Source organism: Scyliorhinus canicula, chromosome 6 (genome assembly GCF_902713615.1).
Source record: "Scyliorhinus canicula chromosome 6, sScyCan1.1, whole genome shotgun sequence".
NCBI classification, from domain to species: domain Eukaryota; kingdom Metazoa; phylum Chordata; class Chondrichthyes; order Carcharhiniformes; family Scyliorhinidae; genus Scyliorhinus; species Scyliorhinus canicula.
In genome coordinates, this window is record NC_052151.1 from 84,996,857 (window position 1) to 85,016,328 (window position 19,472).

At 50.3% G+C, this 19,472-nt stretch overlaps 1 protein-coding gene across 1 annotated transcript in view; it reads left to right on the forward strand.

Moving 5' to 3' along the window:
• The first annotated feature begins 5,507 nt into the window (after positions 1-5,507).
• The window catches only part of LOC119967280, a 304,394-nt gene continuing 290,429 nt past the window's right edge, over positions 5,508-19,472 (forward strand). Inside the window, exons 1-2 of the mRNA XM_038799603.1 lie at positions 5,508-5,568; positions 18,576-19,276. Coding sequence (XP_038655531.1) covers positions 19,012-19,276 — 265 coding nt within the window. The 5' untranslated portion in view covers positions 5,508-5,568; positions 18,576-19,011. The remainder of the gene's footprint in view (positions 5,569-18,575; positions 19,277-19,472) is intronic.

The window sequence follows — 19,472 nt, forward strand, 5'->3', positions numbered from 1 at the left end:
ACTTAAACAAAGCTATAAATTTATTAACATTACTAATTTGGATTAGACACATACCCCTAAAGAATACACAGTTGATTACTAACATTTAACTGCACTCATCTACAGCTAATCTTAATACTGATATAAACTATGATCTGCTCTCACTTACACTATTTGTACTTCTGACTCTCTCTAGCTAACTCCTGCACACACTCTTAAACAAGGCTTAGCATCACTGCCTTATATAGTTGTAACTGTAGCTCCCTCTAGTGGCTACTCTAAACACTTCATTAATCCTTGCAGTTCTTACAGTTATGATAATACAACAATTACATTGGCTGAAGCAATGTTCAGGAGAGCGGACATTTTCATCAAGTTCAACATCGATGAGGACAGCTAGGCCGAGAGAGTAAGATACTTTGGCGCCATCATGGGATGCCTTAACATGCAAGAGGCAATCAGCTTCATGCATGAAGCCAGAAGGCGCCCATCGTCCAACCAGGGATATTTGTCAACCAAAAGAGATTTCATTTCCTTAATCCATAGCTCTTTGCACCACCAGCTCAACTGGGTTGCTGGCTATTTGGATAGAAAGGCTATCCATGAAAGGGAAAGCTTCTGACACTGATCACGCATATTTTTGACCTAGTCATAGAGAAATATTAATTCAGTCACTCATTAAACATTACTTCTGAGATAAGATCAATGAAAATGATAAATGTATAACACCTATTCCACAATAACATCAAAAGTAAAAGTTGAGGGCAGCACGGTGGCCTAGTGGTTAGCACAACCGCCTCACGGCGCTGAGGTCCCAGGTTCGATCCCGGCTCTGGGTCACTGTCCGTGTGGAGTTTGCACGTTCTCCCCGTGTCTGCGTGGGTTTCGCCCCCACAACCCAAAAATGTGCAGAGTAGGTGGATTGGCCACGCTAAATTGCCCCTTAATTGGAAAAAATAATTGGCTAATCTAAATTTAAAAAAAAAAGTAAAAGTTGCCACTTTCCCATGAAGTTTAAACAGGATTTGACACTTGCGTTGATTTCTGACTTTAGTGTGTATTTCACAGAATGATACTAGGCAATGAAACGTTTGCAACCTGGATGCGGACATATTTTCTCACCAACAGATGGGTGCAGAGGAATGTTTTACGGCGTTCTATGAATACTAGTTCTTTATTTCACTTTTTCATGGACAAAACTAAGTGTGGAAAGATTAGAGAATGGGAAAAAAATAACCTGACACCAATTTTTAAATTTGGTTTCTGGAACTTTGGCTCGTCTAGGAGCCCCTCTCCTTGTCTAATGTTGCATAAACAAGCATGTGCTAGCCTTGCTGTAAACAGTGAAACAGCTATTTGCTACAGGTTAGAATTTAATACCATTAGTCCTCAGGAACAATGCTTTAATATAAAACTATCAGTGTCAATGGAGTAAAAGAATAACATTTCTTAGTTATTAACTGCATCAACTGAACATCTGTAAACCATCTCATGTTCAGGTGACTCATATTAGATCATGTTGGAACGGCCAGACGGGACTGTAATGAGATGATGTAACCTCATGAATAGATACACTCTTTGAATTTCCAAGCTGGCAGCCATGGTGTTTATTGCATCAGAAAGAATGACTGTACTGGCATTTACTTTGGAATTATATTTATCAATATAATAATTTAGCACACTGGGCTAAATCGCTGGCTTTGAAAGCAGACGAAGGCACACCAGCAGCACGGTTCAATTCCTGTACCAGGTGCCGGAATGTGGCGACTAGGGGCTTTTCACAGTAACTTCATTTGAAGCCTACTTGTCAATAAGCGATTTCACTTTCAACCAAGGTCTTGAGAAGCTGCTTGTTACTTGTTCCTATGAGCGAAAGTAAATGTATTCCAAAAATTTGCACCATCGATGCAACTATTATGAATTGATACTTTGAGAATTAACTATTTTTGAATTTGAAAAATTCCAGCTGCCTCTGATAAGGTCATCTTAAGCACCAGCTAACTGTCGCACTTACCAGATTCACTTGTGATAGGACAGGTAGCGCAACGCCTCTCAGACACTAACTCACACCTAGACTTGAGAAGAAAGGGCTCGTGTCAAAATAGACAATACCCAAGAACGTGTTGCGAGATCCAATGAAATGAAATTGAGAATCGCTTATTGTCACGAGTAGGCTTCAATGAAGTTACTGTGAAAAGCCCCCAGTCGCCACATTCTGGGGAGGCTGGTACGGGAATCGAACTGTGCTGCTGGCCTGCTTGGTCTGCTTTAAAAGCCAGCGGTTTAGCCCAGTGAGCTAAACCAGCCCCAAGTAAGTAATTCAGATGGTCTCACAGCAGCTCTGTGATAGCATGACCCCCTAAGGGGCCATCTGTTGTGGTCCACGTGACCGATACAGGGCCTATCATGCGTGAGAGTGTGAACCCCGACGAATGGGGAAAAAGCCTGGGGCCCTGGGAGTCACTGATTGTATTCAGATTCACTGGTTCTTCAACTGAGGCAGTTAGTTTAGGTTATGGCTGGTATCTCCCTTCTCGCCTGGTGTAGAAATCCCCGGAAACTCTGGGCATGATTTAATGAAAAAAAGTGTCCCGATTTAGGCAAGAATAATGGGTTGTTTCTCGGCACCTGCAGCGGCAAAAAAAGGCCGCTATCAAGTGGGACTTTGTTTTTTTGGGGGGGCTCTGCGAGGAATGCCTCGCTGATGTCGCACTTTCCTGCACTGACAACCTCTGCCACCACCGGGGTTTTGGATACCCCCAATGCCCCAACCTACTGATTAGGGGGTCCTCATGCACCCCTCACCCCACTTCATAAGGGCAGGATAACCCGGGCCTGATCCCCAGCAAGGGCAACTTGACATCTTGGCACTGCCAGCCTTAAGTGCCATCTGGACACCCTGGCAATGCGCAGGTACCCAGGTGGCAGTGCCAAGGTGCTAGGTTGGCAGTGCCCAGGTGCTTGAGTGGCATTGGGGCTGCCAGAGACAATCCTGTCCAGAGCCCAACCACCCGGGGACCTCTGATTACCTGGGTGACCCCCTAAGTGCTGTTACACCTGGTCCACATTAGTGGAAACTCGTGCTAAATGGTGCCATAGTAAGGTCTTCCAGGTGTGGGCATTCAATCTTGTGCCTTAGGATATTCCGGCGCAGACATATTTAAGTGAAGCTAACTGCTTGCTTAAATATGCAAATCTGGATCCTGCCAGTGTGAGTGCGATACACATCTTGACATCTTGCGAGATCTCTTTAAATCTCACGAAGCGTCCCGAACATCATAAATCTCACAAGAGGCCCCTCACTGGATTAAACGGCCTCGACGCGCCACCAAGTCAGGTGCGATCGGGCTATTTGATCAGGCCTTCTATGTCTGCTATAGAAATACGGGATTATTATTTAAACGATAAAATATTAAAGTATGCCGCTGTGCAGAGAGACCTGGGTGTGCTAGTGCATGAGTCACAGAAAGTTGGTTTACAGGTGCAACAGGCGATTAAGAAGGCAAATGGAATGTTGTCCTTCATTGCTAGAGGGATGGAGTTTAAGACTAGGGAGGTTATGTTGCAATTGTATAAGGTGTCAGTGAGGCCACACCTAGATATATAGATAGAACAGTACAGCACAGAACAGGCCCTTCGGCCCTCAATGTTGTGCCGAGCCATGATCACCCTACTCAAACCCACGTATCCACCCTATACCCGTAACCCAACAACCCCCCCTTAACCTTACTTTTTCTAGGACACTACGGGCAATTTAGCATGGCCAATCCATCTAACCCGCACATCTTTGGACTGTGGGAGGAAACCGGAGCACCCGGAGGAAACCCACGCACACAGGGGGAGGACGTGCAGACTCCACACAGACAGTGACCCAGCCGGGAATCGAACCTGGGACCCTGGAGCTGTGAAGCATTTATGCTAACCACCATGCTACCCTGCTGCCCCAATACCTAGAGTATTGTGTTCAGTTTTGGTCTTATTACTTGAGAAAGGACATACTGGTACTGGAGGGTGTGCAGAGGACATTTACTAGGTTAATCCCAGAGCTGAAGGGGTTGGATTATGAGGAAAGGTTGAGTAGACTGGGACTGTACTCGTTGGAATTTAGAAGGATGAGGGGGGATCTTATAGAAACATTTAAAATTATGAAGGGAATAGATAGGATAGATGCGGGCAGGTTGTTTCCACTGGCGGGGAAAGCAGAACTAGGGGATATAGCCTCAAAATAAGGGGAAGTAGATTTAGGACTGAGTTTAGGAGGAACTTCTTCACCCAAAGGGTTGTGAATCTATGGAATTCCTTGCCCAGTGAAGCAGTTGAGGCTCCTTCATTAAATGTTTTTAAGGTAAAGATAGATAGTTTTTTGAAGAATAAAGGGATTAAGGGTTATGGTGTTCGGGCCGGAAAGTGGAGCTGAGTCCACAAAAGTTCAGCCATGATCTCATTGAATGGCGGAGCAGGCTCGAGGGGCCAGATGCCTACTCCTGCTCCTAGTTCTTATGTTCTTAGTTCTTATATAAACACACTTTTAACTCAGCAAAACAGGGTTCAAAGTTTAGATGAAATGTAGCAGAGAGGGAGAGAGTGAGAGAGCGAGAGGGCAGAAGACAGCTACTCTGTATTAAATTATGTCTGCCAATTCCTAAATTCAAGCATCTGCATAAAAGGTTGTATCACTGACCTCCCTCCCTGTCGGGTGTATACTGTAAAAGGAAGTTAATCAGCTTATGTCTAGCACAGTTCCCCTTAGCCATTGTGATAGCCGGGATGATTACATTTTAATGTTCCAGTAATTTAACTCCTGAATAGTTCACTCTTCCATCCGGAGAAGATGGAAGTTTTCCACACCTTCAGCCAGATATTTATCTCTTGGAGCCACAATCCTTAGAACTCCACCCTCCCCAGGATGGTGGGTCTCACTGATAGCTCATAGTTCTTCGTTCTGGATGGTGAATCCTGAGATTATCCATCATGGTTCCAGCATTCTAAGTTGCAAATTTCTAATGCTATTTCTTTGATCCTGTAGGAGAATGTGGGACAGTCTAATTTTAGGGCATCTTTTATTGTTCTCTGCCCATTTAAGGTGAGCGTGAGATATCCTGCTGCCCAAGTACACCTCTGTTCCAATACAGGTGTCCAACGGCCTTCATGCACTCGCTGCTTGCATGTATGGTCTATACTAGGAATCCCTAAGTTCACAGCCCTGTCCCCGTCGCCAATTCTCCACCATCACAGGATTTGACAAATGGACTCGGGTAGAAGCTTGTGTGTGACTTTGTTTAACGCGGAGATGTTGGTGCAATGTCATTGTCAACATAGGCTTGACCGGTTGGTGGTCAGATTTTGATGATATGTCAAACCACAATGAGGGGGTTGCCTTGCCGCTCAGCCTTCTTCCACCTTCACAGTTAATGAGATGAACAATTGTCCTTCAGCTGTTGTGCCGTTGAGCACTATTGGGACTGTACTTTGTCAGCATCTTGCCCTGACCTTGTCATCTAATGGGTGCAGGGTGATCCCAATTGCATCGCTCAAGGGGTCATCGAAGCACTCACATCTCTCCACTACATCAAGACGATCCGAGGACAGGTTGGTGTATTTTGGAAGTTGTAGGACAACTTAATTTTTAACCGTTATACTGCAGACTTTAACAATGTGTTCTGACAATTGCAATACAAAATCCTTCAGAGTAACTCAAACTTATTTGGACGTCTTGTACTGGCACACATTGGCATACCAGCCTATTGATAACAATAAATTCAATGACAACTACTAGAATGTAAATTAAGAAGGTTCAAGTATTTTGAAAACATTAAATGAGGCCTAATAGTCACTGTATGGCTCGATGTAGGCTCTTCCAATGGTTTAGTTCGAAAATACACTGCCTGATGTAACATGGCTTTATAGACATCAAAAGACCAGGATGAACCTAAGTTCAATCACTCATGTCTATAGAGTTTCTTGACCTGGCCTGAGTTAGGGTAATATCTGGAGCACTGTAATTAGCCTTAGCATCTCTGGGTTAGAAGATAGAACAGTACAGCACAGAACAGGCCCTTCGGCCCTCAATGTTGTGCCGAGCAATGATCACCCTACTCAAACCCACGTATCCACCCTATACCCGTAACCCAACAACCCCCCCCCCCCCCCTTAACCTTTTAGGACACTACGGACAATTTAGCATGGCCAATCCACCTAACCCGCACATCTTTGGACTGTGGGAGGAAACCGGAGCACCCGGAGGAAACCCACGCACACACGGGGAGGACGTGCAGACTCCACACAGACAGGGACCCAGCCGGGAGTAAAAATTAATAATAATTTCCCACAACTGATTGTTATTGTAGTAAGTTATTAAGAACAAAGAACAAAGAAAAGTACAGCACAGGAACAGACCCTTCAGCCTCATGTGCTATCAATTGCACTTAAAGACTTAAATTGGTACAAGAGAGGCTTTATTACAGTTAGATGTTTATCCTCCGACTGCAGCTGGTAGAATAGCAGCTCAGGAGAACTCATACATATTTATACGGCTCCCTGTGGGCAGAGCTAGCCGGCAGGGGCTACTGGCGAACCTGTAATACAGGTACTGCTGTACATCCCCTAATATAGGCACACACACAATTACACAGTGGTGGATCACCACATTCACCCCCTGTTAAACATGAGTCCGGCGGTGGTGACGTGGAACTATATACAGAATCCGTGAATTATTTACAGAGGGGAGGGGAAAAAAATTAAGTGTCCATCTTGCAACCCGGTGCCCGTCAGAGGTTAAGTCTGTCCGGTGGTCTGACGGTTCGTTGGGAGCGACGCAACAGTGGTGGCGACATCTGTCCAGGCGGTATCGGTGTCGACGGCGTCGGTGCTGGCGGTGTTGGTGCAGGCGGTGTTGGTGCTGGCCAGTGGCTAGATGACTCCGGGAGCATGCCGAAATCTTCCATGTCCTCTAGTGTGGGCAGGGGAAGGAGGGATGGACCTGGTGGGGCTGGCGCTGGGAGCGCCGGGGGAGGGGAGGGTGGCGCATGGGTGGGAAGGTGTGTGGGAGTGGGATTGGCACCCGAGGGAGCCAGGTCCCTGAGCGAGACCGTATCCTGGCGGCAGTCGGGGAACTCCACATGGGCATACTGGGGGTTTGTGTGGAGCAGGCGTACCCTGTCCACCAAGGGGTCCGCCTTGTGGAGTCGGACATGCCTACGCAGTAGGACCGGCCCTGGAGCTGCGAGCCAAGTCGGGAGCAACACCCCGGATGTAGACTTCCTAGAGAAGGTAAAAACACGTTCAAGGGCGTGTTATTCGTGGCAGTGCACAGTAGAGACCGGATGGAGTGCAATGCATCCGGGAGGACCTGCTGCCAGCGAGCGGCTGAGAGGTTTCTGGACCGTAAGGCCAGCTGGATGGCCCTCCAAACCGTCCCGTTCTCCCTCTCTACCTGCCCGTTTCCCCAGGGGTTGTAGCTGGTCATCCTGCTGGAGGCGATACCCCTGCTGAGCAGGAACTGACGCAGCTCATCGCTCATGAATGAGGATCCCCAGCAACTGTGGATATAGTCGGGGAAACCGAACAGAGCGAATATGGAATCCAGGGCCTTGATGATGGTGGCAGACGTCATATCGGGGCATGGGATGGCGAATGGAAACCTAGAGAATTCAACGACCACACTAAGGATATACGTGTTGCGGTCGGTGGAGGGGAGGGGCCCTGTGAAATCCACGCTGAGGCGTTCAAAGGGGCGGGACGCTTTCACCAGACGTGCACGGTCTGGCCGGTAGAAGTGCGGCTTGCACTCCGCACAGACCTGGCAGTCTCTGGTGACTGTCCGTAATTCCTCGACGGAGTAGGGCAGATTGCGGGCTTTGACTAGATGGTACAACCGAGTGACCCCCGGATGGCAAAGGCTGTCGTGCAGGGCACGGAGCTGGTCCACTTGTGCGCTGGCACATGTACCTCGGGAGAGGGTGTCTGGGGGTTCGTTGAGCTTGTCGGGGCGATACAAGATCTCGTAGTTAACGGTGGAGAGATCGATTCTCCACTGCAAGATATTATCATTTTTGATCTTGCCCCGCTGCGTGTTGTTAAACATGAAGGCTACCGACCATTGGTCAGTGAGGAGAGTGAATCTCCTGCCGGCCAGGTAATGCCTCCAGTGCCGCACTGCTTCAACGATTGCCTGGGCCTCCTTTTCAGCAGACGAATGTCGAATTTCGGAGGCAAGGAGGGTGCGGGAAAAGAATGCCACGGGTCTGCCTGCCTGGTTTAGAGTGGTGGCAAGGGCAACATCTGAAGCGTCGCTCTCTACTTGAAAGTGCAGTAACTCGTCTACTGCACGCATCCCGGCCTTGGCTATGTCTGAGCGAATACGGGCGAAGGCATGTTTTGCCTCGGCCGTGAGGGGAAATTGAGTAGCCTGTATCAGTGGGCGGGCCTTGTCCGCATATTGTGGGACCCATTGGGCTAAGTAGGAGAAGAACCCCAGGCAGCGTTTGAGGGCCTTGGGGCAGTGGGGAAGGGGGAGCTCCATGAGGGGGTGCATGCGGTTGGGATCGGGCCCCAGGAGTCCATTTTGGACTATGTAGCCAAGGATGGCTAAGCGGTTTGTGCTGAATACGCACTTCTCCTTGTTATAAGTGAGGTTGAGGAGAGATGCGGTGTGGAGAAATTTGGCAAGGTTGGTGTCGTGGTCCTGCTGGTCATGGCCGCAGATGGTGACATTACCTAAGTACGGAAACGTGGCCCGCAGTCCGTACCGGTCAACTAATCGGTCCATTTCTCTTTGCAATACCGAGACCCCGTTAGTGACGCCGAAGGGAACCCTAAGAAATTGATAGAGGCGACCGTCCGCCTCGAAGGCAGTGTAGGGACGGTCCGATTTACGGATGGGGAGCTGGTGGTATGCAGATTTAAGGTCAATCGTTGAGAAGACCTGGTACTGTGCAATCTGATTGACCATATCAGATATGCGAGGGAGGGGGTACACGTCGAGCTGCGTGTACTGATTGATGGTCTGGCTGTAGTCCACGACCATCCTGTGTTTCTCTCCAGTTTTAACCACCACCACTTAGACTCTCCAGGGGCTGTTGCTGGCCTCGATAATACCCTCCCGAAGCAGCCGCTGGACCTTGGACCTGATGAAGGTCTTGTCCTGGGTGCTGAGCCGTCTGCTCCTGGTGGCGACGGGCTTGCAATCTGCAGTCAGATTGGCAAAGAGTGAGGGAGGGTCAACCTTGAGGGTCGTGAGGCCGCAAACGGTGAGTGGGGGTAGGGGCCCGCTAAATTTGAGGGTGAGACTCAGGAGGTTACATTGGAAATCCAGGCCCAGTAATAGAGTAGCACAGATGTTGGGGAGAACGTACAGGCGGAAACCGCTGAATTCAACGCCTTGTATGGTGAGGTTGACCAAACAGAAACCCCGTATCGGGACAGAGTGGGATCCGGAAGCCAGGGAGATCTGCTGGTTGCCGGGATGGACTGCGAGGGAGCAGCGATTTACCGTGTCCGGGTGGATGAAGCTATCGGTGCTCCCGTAGTCTAGTAGGCAGGAGGTCGCGTGGCCGTTGATTAGCACCGTCGTCGAAGCGGTAGCCAGGTTGTGGGGACGGGACTGGTCCAGCGCCATGGATGCGAGCAGCTGGCGATCGTCCGAGGAGTCTGACGAGGAGCGGCAACGACCCGGGTCCCGCGGCCCAGTCCCGAGGGGAGGACAAAATGGCCGAAGTACCTATGGGGAAGAGGATGGCGGCGCCCATGCAGCGCACGTTGCGGGCGCGAGGCAAGATGGCGGCGCCCATGGTGCGCACGTTGTGGGGGCAGGGCAAGATGGTGGCGCCCACTGGCCGCACGTGGACCTGGGGGGAAGATGGCGACGCCCATGGTGCGCACATTGTGGGGGCGGCGCAAGATGGCGGTGCCCATGGGCCGCACGTGGACCTGGGGGGAGAAGATGGCGGCGCCCATGGGCTGCATGTGGCCCCGGGAGCAGAGGATGGCAGCGCCCATTGTGTGATCGGCTGAGAGAAGGGAGAGAAGTCGGGTGCGATAGCGGCAACTGCGCGGGCCTGAAACACTGCCGCAAAGTGGCCCTTCTTGCCACAGGATTTACAGGTGGCAGCGCGGGCTGGGCAGCGCTGGCGGGGGTGCTTCTGTTGGCCGCAGAAGTAGCAGCGGGGACCCCCAGAGTGCGCGGTGTGGCGAGCAGAGCAGGCATATTGTGCGGGCGCGGCCCCAGTCGGGGGGGGGGGGGGTCGGTTGCGGGGTCCACGAGGGGTAGGATGGGTGGGCCGACCGGCGAGCAGGGTCGGACTGTACATTACGAGAAGCGACCGTCATGGAGAGCGCTAACGTTTTTGTCGCCGTTAAGTCGAACGCGGCCCCTTCCAGCAGTCGTTGCCGGATGGGGTCCGATGCAATCCCCGTCACAAATGCATCATGCACGAGGAGATTGGAATGTTCCGTGGCCGTGACGGCCTGGCAGTCACAGTCCCGTACCAGAGGGATAAGGGCCCGCCAGAAGTCTTCAATCGACTCACCAGGTAGTTGTACGCGAGTGGCGAGTACATGCCTCGCAAACAGAGTGTTCGTCTTCTGGACGTAATTTTCTTTAAGGAGTTCCATGGCACGTGTGTCATTCGGCGCGTCCTGTATCAGCGGGAAAATGCTGGTGCTCAACCTTGAGTAGAAAAGTTGAATTTTCTGAGCTTCTGTCGGTGCGGGATCCGCTGAGGTGATATAGGCCTCGAAGCAAGCCAGCCAGTGATTAAAGTCTTTTCTGGCATTCTACCAGCGGCAGTCGGAGGATAAACATCTAACTGTAATAAATTGATGCGCTATCAATTGCACTTAAAGACTTGAATCGGTACAAGAGAGGCTTTATTACAGTTAGATGTTTATCCTCCGACTGCAGCTGGTAGAATGGCAGCTCAGGAGAACTCATACATATTTATACGGCTCCCTGTGGGTGGAGCTAGCCGGCAGGGGCTACCGGCAAACCTGTAATACAGGTACTGCTGTACATCCCTTAATACAGGCACACACACAATTACACAGTGGTGGATCACCACACAGCCCTCCTAGCCAGGTTGGCCACGTGACAGCGGAGGTTCCAGGGTGCCATCCTGCCCAGAGCCCAGCCGCCCAGGGGTCCTCGATCCCCTGGTAGACCCCCCCAGTGCATGTACACCTGGTCCCCATTTATGGAGATCAGAGCTAACTAGCACTCACTCAGGGTCTCTTAGGTGTGGAGGTTAGATCCTACAGCACTTTAATATGCAGATTTGCCAGATCCCACAAGGCATGGCAAGCCAGGTAGATCCCGCGAGATTTACTGGCTGCGTCGCGCTGCATTTTGGGTGTGGCACGGTGTTACATTTTGCCATATATTCTCCCGCCAGGGATGAATCTCCTCTGATTTGCCCTCGCGCGGGAGTGCGAATGCAGAAATAATTCACTGTCCTTTGAATTGAAAATTCATGTATGGCAGGGATTGTGAGCGATTCCGTGGTGAATTCCACTATTGGGCCACCCGCTCAAAATGGTGACTGGGCCCCCTCCCCCTGCAGCACAATTCTGCCACCCCCCCCCCTAACTACAGGATTTGCTGGGCAACCATCCCCCCCCCCCCCTCTCCCCCCCCCCCCCCCCCCCGCCACAGTAACACTGGGACCTGACACCCAGACTGACCCCTTACCAGAGACCCACATTACAGACACCCCAATCAGAAACCCCCCCCCATAAGAGAGATCCGCATCAGAGACCCCCATGGATCTCAAGCACCCAGCTGTGAAACTAACCACAATGTTTATAAACATCTAGATATGATTTAAAACTCTGAGATCACTTTGAAGGCACTTTCTCTGTAGAAAGGATCCATTGAAACATGAAGGGAAATTAGATTAAACAATCCACAGCTGGCTGTGCGCAAGCTTTCTATCACAGTCTAGTAAAACCAATTTCACATTGATGTGAATGAAAGCCTTGCAGATCAAAGATCTGAGGAGCGGGAGTAGGGGGCAGGTGAGTTTTAAAACAGTGATTGTTTTCACTGTCTCTTTCTAGACTGGTGTGGAGATGCCGACTGGGTAAGAAATCTGACAACACCAGGTTAAAGTCCAACTGGTTTGTTTTGAATCACTAGCTTTCGGAGCACTGCTCTTTCCTCGGGTGAATGAAGAGGTGGGTTCCACAAACATATATATCGACAAAGTCAAAGATGCAAGACGCTACTTTGAATGCCTGTCTTTCTAGACTGCTCTCGGCCTCGATGCAGTAGTCTCTATATTGGGGGGGGGGGGTCTCAGGTGGGAGTCTCTCTTTTGATGTGGTCTGCGAGGGTCTCTCATGGGCTGTTTCTGGTGGGGGTCTCTTTCATGGGGAGTTTCTGGTGGTGGTCTCTTGAATGGGGGGGGTCTTTGGTGGGGGTTTATTTTCCATAGAATCCCTATGTTGCAGAAGGAGGCCCATCGAGTCTGCACCAACCCTTTGAAAGAGCACCCTACCTAGGCCCACTCCTCCACTCTATCCCCATAATCCTGTAACCTCACCTAATCTGCACATTTTATGGGCAATAAGGGGCAATTTTAGCATGGCCATTCCATCTAACCTGCATGTCTTTGGGCTGAGGGAGGAAACCGGAGCACCCGGAGGAAACCCATGCAGACATGTAGAGAACATGCAAACCACACAGTCACCCAAGGCTGGAATCAAACCCGGGTTCCTGGCACTGTGAGGCAGCAGAGCTAATCACTGTGCCGCCCTTATCGGTGGTTTCTGGTGGTGGTGGGGGTAAATAGGCCACGAAATAGGCAGAATTTGCATTATGGGAATTCTCTAATGGGCTTTGGGGGCAACTCCCGTAAAGAATTAATACCTTGGCCCACCACGAGGCCCATTACACCAGGGCCACTCTGGGAAATACCGCCCACGAGAATCACACGGACTTGGAGAATCTAGTGCTGGCCCATTAATAGGATGCAATGAATCGTTTTGACCTATTTGCATCCTCCCACTGGCGCTGGATGCGAACCGCGATACAGCTGCCAGCAGCGGACTGGAGCATCGGAATTGGATCGGCGCCGTTTTGTCGATGTTAGACTTTCCACCGCATTGAGAATTCCACTAACACCATTAAGGCGCTGGAGAATTCAGCCCTCAAGATCACTCTCTTCACTATATATGAAGGACAGTATATAATGGGGATGATGGGGGTCTTGACCATTAGCTGAAGAGTCTTTTAGAGCTTCGCATACCCTTCTTTTGGGAAGGCCTGCCGAATTAAGTGCCAATCAGGCACTTTACTTGGCAGTGGCAAACCTTCCCGGGTTGGATACTGGCAGCAGAAATCCCCCCCCCCCCCCCCCCCCCCCCCCCCCCCCCCCAAAACTACCAGGCCAATCAGAGGATGATAACTGTGCATTGCCAGCAAAAGACATGCAGAAGGCCCAGGATCGCCACCGGCCCCAGTTCATAAGTATGATGGTGGAATATGGGTTATGGAGTGGGATTCATGAGAGAGGCAGAGTGGTTGGCAGCAAGAACGCGCAGGTGAGTCTTCCCAATGCCAGGTCCCTCAATCATGCACTGCGTACCATTGAACATACTACGCCACCCCTCCCAGTAGCTGAAAAAAGCTTTGCACATAGAGAGGCCACTGCTCATTGTTTTGTGAATACCAGCATGGAGTGATGATGTCCTTAGCAGGCATTAATGGCCTACTTCAGGGCCTCAATTGGTGGCAGGAAATGACAGCCATCCATGAGCCTTCCCACTCTGGACTTAGACGAGACAGAGATGGAAAGGCAGTGCTGTCCCTGCCCACCACCCTCTAACCTGCTTAAATGCCTCCTGCTCCTGAACTCACCTCGGGTGGGAATTAAATTCTGCCATTTGTGTGGTCACGTGGAAAATTGGCCCTTAAAGGACACAACACTAAACCTCAAAATGGATATCCCTACTTTTGATAATTATTCCTTTATCCTTGGGCTATCCATACACCATCTGGAAAATAAAGGGTTGAAGTTAAAAAATAAGGGGCGAGATTCTCCCAAAACGGGAGAAATCGTAAAGCTGCCGTAAAACCCGGGCGGGTTTTACGGCAGCGCGCCCCTTCCCGACGGGGGACCGATTCTGGTCCCCGGTCGGGGCTAGCAGCCCGACGCCGTAGGCTTCAGCAAAATGGGCTTAACGAAAATCGTTAAGCCCGCTTGCCGGAGTTAGCGCCGGCTGACGCGTCATATGACGTCAGCCGCGCATGCGCAGTTTGGAAGACTCAAACCCGCGCATGCGCGGGTGACGTCATCGCGGTTTTGCGCGAAACCCGCGCATGCGCGGGCCGGGTTGCCCCTCAGCCGCCCCTTGAATGGATACTGCGGGGCGGTGGAAGGACAAGTAGTGCGCGGGCATCGGGCCTGCTGCCCGCGATCGGTGCCCACCGATCGCGGGCCCATGGCACCCTTGGCACGGCCGTGGTACGGCCGTGCCAATCGGTGCCATGGTTATTAATAGCGAGTTTGTGACGCCGTTTTTACGAACGGCAAGACCAGGTGTGTTTGCCGTTCGTAAAAACGGCGGAAAGGGCTGGGACTTCGGCCCATCTAACAGCTGAGAATCGCTGCCGGCCGTAAAAAAACAGTGGCAGCGATTCGGGTCGGGACTTCGGCGGGGGGGTGGGAGAATAGCGGGAGGGCGGCAAAAATGTCGGGAAGGCCCTCCCGCTATTCTCCCACCCGTCGTGGGGGGCGGAGAATTTCGCCCAAGGTTTAAGAAGTATGATAAACAATGGGCACGATTCTCTGACCTCGTTTCGCTCAAGCGAGAGCGCAACGAGGCCGGTGAATAGCGGGTGAGGCCAAAAATGAGAAGTGCACCGGGCGCCAAACCATGTGCGATGCAACCGGCCCGCTCCGGTCGGCGAAATCAGGATCCCGCCGTAGGTGGCGGGAAATCAATTATCACCACTTAAGCCCTATTTCCATGCAGTTAATGAGAACCACCCCATACCCAACGGCAAATGGTCACGCTGGCGCCAATTAGTACTCCTTTTGAAAAATGTGCACCTGGCGGAAGAGCTGCTGTAGGGAGCTGAGGAGATGAGTGGCCATCTTCGCTCACAGGCAGTCAGCCAGAGGCACTGGGCTTGCTGCTCCTATGTTCGGGAGGGGTATGGGGGGGGATCCTCGGAGGTAGGGCACCAGTTGGAGGTGGGCTGACATGGGGATTGGGGGCCTCAGGGTTGTGGGATTCTGCTGGGAGGGAGGGGCAGTGGGAGCAGGGGGTTGACCGTGCGCGGATTCTCCATGCTAACCCCTGGACCATGTGTTCCCATTTCAGGGCCAATCCCTGCCCCTGCCTGTTTTCCCAATGGTCACCCCTAACTCCCATTGACCACAGAGGCCTCAGGCCGTACAGCTGAAGGCTATTGCTAAAAGGAAACTGGCAATTGTGGTTAAATGAGCACTTCACACATCCCAAGTGGATTCCCGTGCATGGGTCGGCAAAGTAGCATGTGGGGTGCATTGCCGAGCATCTCAATCACACCTTGATGCATGTGCACTGTGTGAACACTGCAGGAGGCATCACCACAGACACAGCAGCCAACCTTCAGTCACCCAAGGGATAGGCCCTAGCCCCGGGCATATGTCTGCGACTGGATGTGCGTGGGCAGAGCGTGTCGGGTGGGGGGGGGGGGGGGGGGGGGGGGGGGGGGGGCACGAGGGTGTGGGGCTATGTTTGGGGCGGCAGGTGGGCATTGGCCGTCCCGCATTGCGGAATAAAGAGCCAAAGTGTCATACTGGTTGTGGTGAGAGTATTTTAATGTTCCTCATATAAGTGTACACCACTGCTCCACTGTTCCCCCCCCCCCAAAGGCCCCTCAAACCACCCTCCCCCTGCAAATGCTCACCCCACTCTTTACCCCCCATTTACCAACCCCCCCCCCCCAAACGCCTCTCAGTGCCCTCTCAGTAATCCTCAATGTACTTGGCCATCTTTGCTCTGCTGCTACGTCTAGGTGTGTCCCCAGAATGCACTTCAAAGGTGAAGGCAGCCAGCTGCTTACCTCGTCCCGTGATCTTGGCTGGCATCCTTTGGGGGCTCTGCAGCCGAAGGGCCCCAGCACACTTGATGGTGGCTCCTGCACAGCCATGCCGCCCGCCTCCAGGTGCTGGCTGCGAGACACAACCTCATCAGAGGGGTGAAACTCGGGGGAGCTTTTCACCGCCGTGGCTAGTCCATAGGTTGGGTCCGGGTTACCACCCTGTGACCCCCCACCTCCTGTCGGTGCCTATAGAGCCCTGGGGTTCACTTCGGGATGGAGGGGCAGCTGGACTAAGCCCTGGCTGCCCCTGCATCATCTCGCTCTGCCATTGCCTCCACCATGGTTTCAATGCCCTCAGCGATGCTCCTCAGTGATTGGAGGATGCTTTGACGTGCCTCAGCAATGCCCACCTGCGACTGTGACAAGCTCCGCGGTGCCTTGGCCATTCCCTACTGAGGCCAGGACATGTCCCCCAGTGAGTCTGACATTCTGCCGATGCCCTCCGCCATGGCCGTCATTGACTGAGCCATGCCTTGGACACATCCACTAATTCTGCTGATGTTCTGCACCAGGCTGTCCACTGCGGTTGCCACCCTAGCAGTGTTGGCCTCGGTGCCACACATTGCCGGCGATATCTCCTGCGCCCGTAGCCTCTGTGGTTCCTCCAATCGGCTATGAATCTGCTGGAGTGTCGTTGACATTGTCCTCTGAAGATCCTGGCTGCTCCCTAAAGTCTCCATCAGCTCCGGGATAGTCTGGTCCATAGAGTCAGCATCTGTCTGGGACCTGCTGGGTCCTGGTATCCAGCAGCCCTCTGTCTTTAGTCTCGCCTGGGGGTTACTGCCTCCACCTGAAGTGCATCAGCAACTGTGTGGTGCTGACCAGATTGTGCCCCAGAAGCCTGTCCTGTAACATTTCTCACGTGCATCTGTGCTGGTGGAGGGTGGGGATGACAGTTGTGACGCATCGATTGTGGTATCCTTGGAACTCTCCTCCAAGGTTGTGTCATGAGAAGTAGGGGAGGTGGCCACCCCAGATGGGCCAGCGCCGTTGGCTGGAGGACCTCGGGAGAATGAACACGTGTTTGTTGAAACAAATATTTAATGAGAGACCACATTAGATGTTTTTCCTTCTTGAGCCAAAATAAAGAGATTTCTTGGCGCTCCTGTTAAGCTGTTATTATTTCTGATGTTTTTCAAGAAGCGTTCTGATTTTGTTGTTTTTCTCATAAGAACACTCAGTGGGTGAGCTGTGGCTTTCTTAAGGGTCACAGTTGTACTTTATCATTTGCACAACGCATTGAAAGTGGTATGTTTTCCAATTTCTTTTGCACCATGTTATTCTCATATCTCTGATCTACTGCCAATATTATATTCTCGGCTTATAATTATGATGAGGATCATAGATGAAAGCTTTCTTCAAGAGTCTTGGCCTTTTACTTGCAAGACTCGTTCTTCTTGCATTTTGTAGCTCTCTAACTCTTGCCTTTTTATTACAGCCTCTTCATCTTCTCTTTCCACTGGCGGGTGAAAGCAGAACTAGGGGACATAGCCTCAAAATAAGGGGAAGTAGATTTAGGACTGAGTTTAGGAGGAACTTCTTCACCCAAAGGGTTGTGACTCTATGGAATTCCTTGCCCAGTGAAGCAGTTGAGGCTCCTTCATTACATGTTTTTTAAGGTAAAGATAGATAGTTTTTTGAAGAATAAAGGGATTAAGGGTTATGGTGTTCGGGCCGGAAAGTGGAGCTGAGTCCACAAAAGATCAGCCATGATCTCATTGAATGGTGGAGCAGGCTCGAGGGGCCAGATGGCCTACTCCTGCTCCTAGTTCTTATGTTCTTATGTTCTCTAATCGCTGCCTTTCACTTTTTGTCAGTCTTTTGCCTTTTTGCATTAGCCTCTTCACCTTCCCTGGGTCTGCACACCGCCTGTTACTTTCCCTTAACCAAGTAATAATGTGTAGTCTCGGAACATAACTTACATGAAACAAATAAAACATGAGAAAGAAAGCAAATGAAATATGGAAGCCAGGGATTAATGACATAAAGTTGTCACATTATTTCTTTGAATGCATTGTTAATGTTGGTTAAAGCGTATCTGAGTTATAGCGTTAACGGGGACACAGGTGTAGACAAGATTGCAGAACCCCCTGCTAGGAGACCAAGCTCTCACTCGCTCCACTGGTTAGATGTCAACTGCCCTATGCTCCAAGATACCTTCCCATCAACTTTGGTTGAGATTTTTCCAAAGACTATCGAGGAGGTTGCTGCAAACAACCAGACAGGCAGCCATTTCATTTCTATATATAGATCTTCAAATAGGGTAGGAGGCAGGTCAAGCATTACGAATGACACAGAGAACTTTTGCAATCGTTCTGAGGTCACACATAAGTTACCGAGGTAAAATTTAATAGGAAACTTTACAAACTTAGCTGGGAAAACATTGATAATTACTGTTACTTTCTCAGTTCCTTCATCAAATGGCTCTTGCTGTTGTCAAGTAAAGCAATTTGCGAATGTGGTGGTAACAATAAAACAACTAAATATTACAATTGATTTCTTTTTGCAGATTCTGGAAATGTATCAGCGACTGTCCATAGCTTGAGCTTACTTATGGAGGAGGTTTAACTGATGAACAGAACAGTTTTTGCTGTAACCTGGGAAGTACAGATGCAGTGTAACAGATTCATATTGGATATGCTACATGCTCCAAGGACAGATCAAAATTTTACTGTGTTGTAAAATAAGATTACTCTGCATTGCATATGTTCTTGTATATTCAAACTGGTGTCTGCACTCATAACATGACCTTTAACAAGAAATTTGAAGAATGAAAGGAAAATGTTTTTGATTGCATAAACCACAAGCACAACGACTCGAGGAAGTTTTGCAGTCAGTTCTGACAAGAAAAACAGTATTAACAAAATTCCACACCACTTTCAAACATGTCAAGTAGAAGGCAGTTTGTGTCTTTTAAATGATACATTTGAAATGTATTTAACATTATGAATGCTCAAAGGTTAACCATGAGTGTTCCTTCGAATGATAACAGGAGTTCTCGAGGTGAACTGTCTATTTCTAATGATGTTTTATGCTTGAGACCTAGAAATAGAGAACTCACCAGCCATAGTCACCTCTGCCTCATGCTAACTTCATGCTCATGTCCAGTGGAAAAGGAAGAGTTTGCTGGACCTTGGGTCATTCCAAGGGTCGAGGACGGTTTGTCAGAGGGTGAGGATGAAGACCCCAAAAGAAAATCAAACATTAAAGGTAAAGTTAATGGTCAGCTAACTCTGTGGAGGCATTGTTAAGATGCTTACAACTATGGATATGATTAACATTTCGAACACATTTACCAAGTAACATCCTGGCTACACTGTGAAATGACAATTTGTTGGACATTGACTTTAAAGGGTACATATAGCTTATAGCTGTTCAATTAGAGTTGGGAAGATGAATTCCCTTC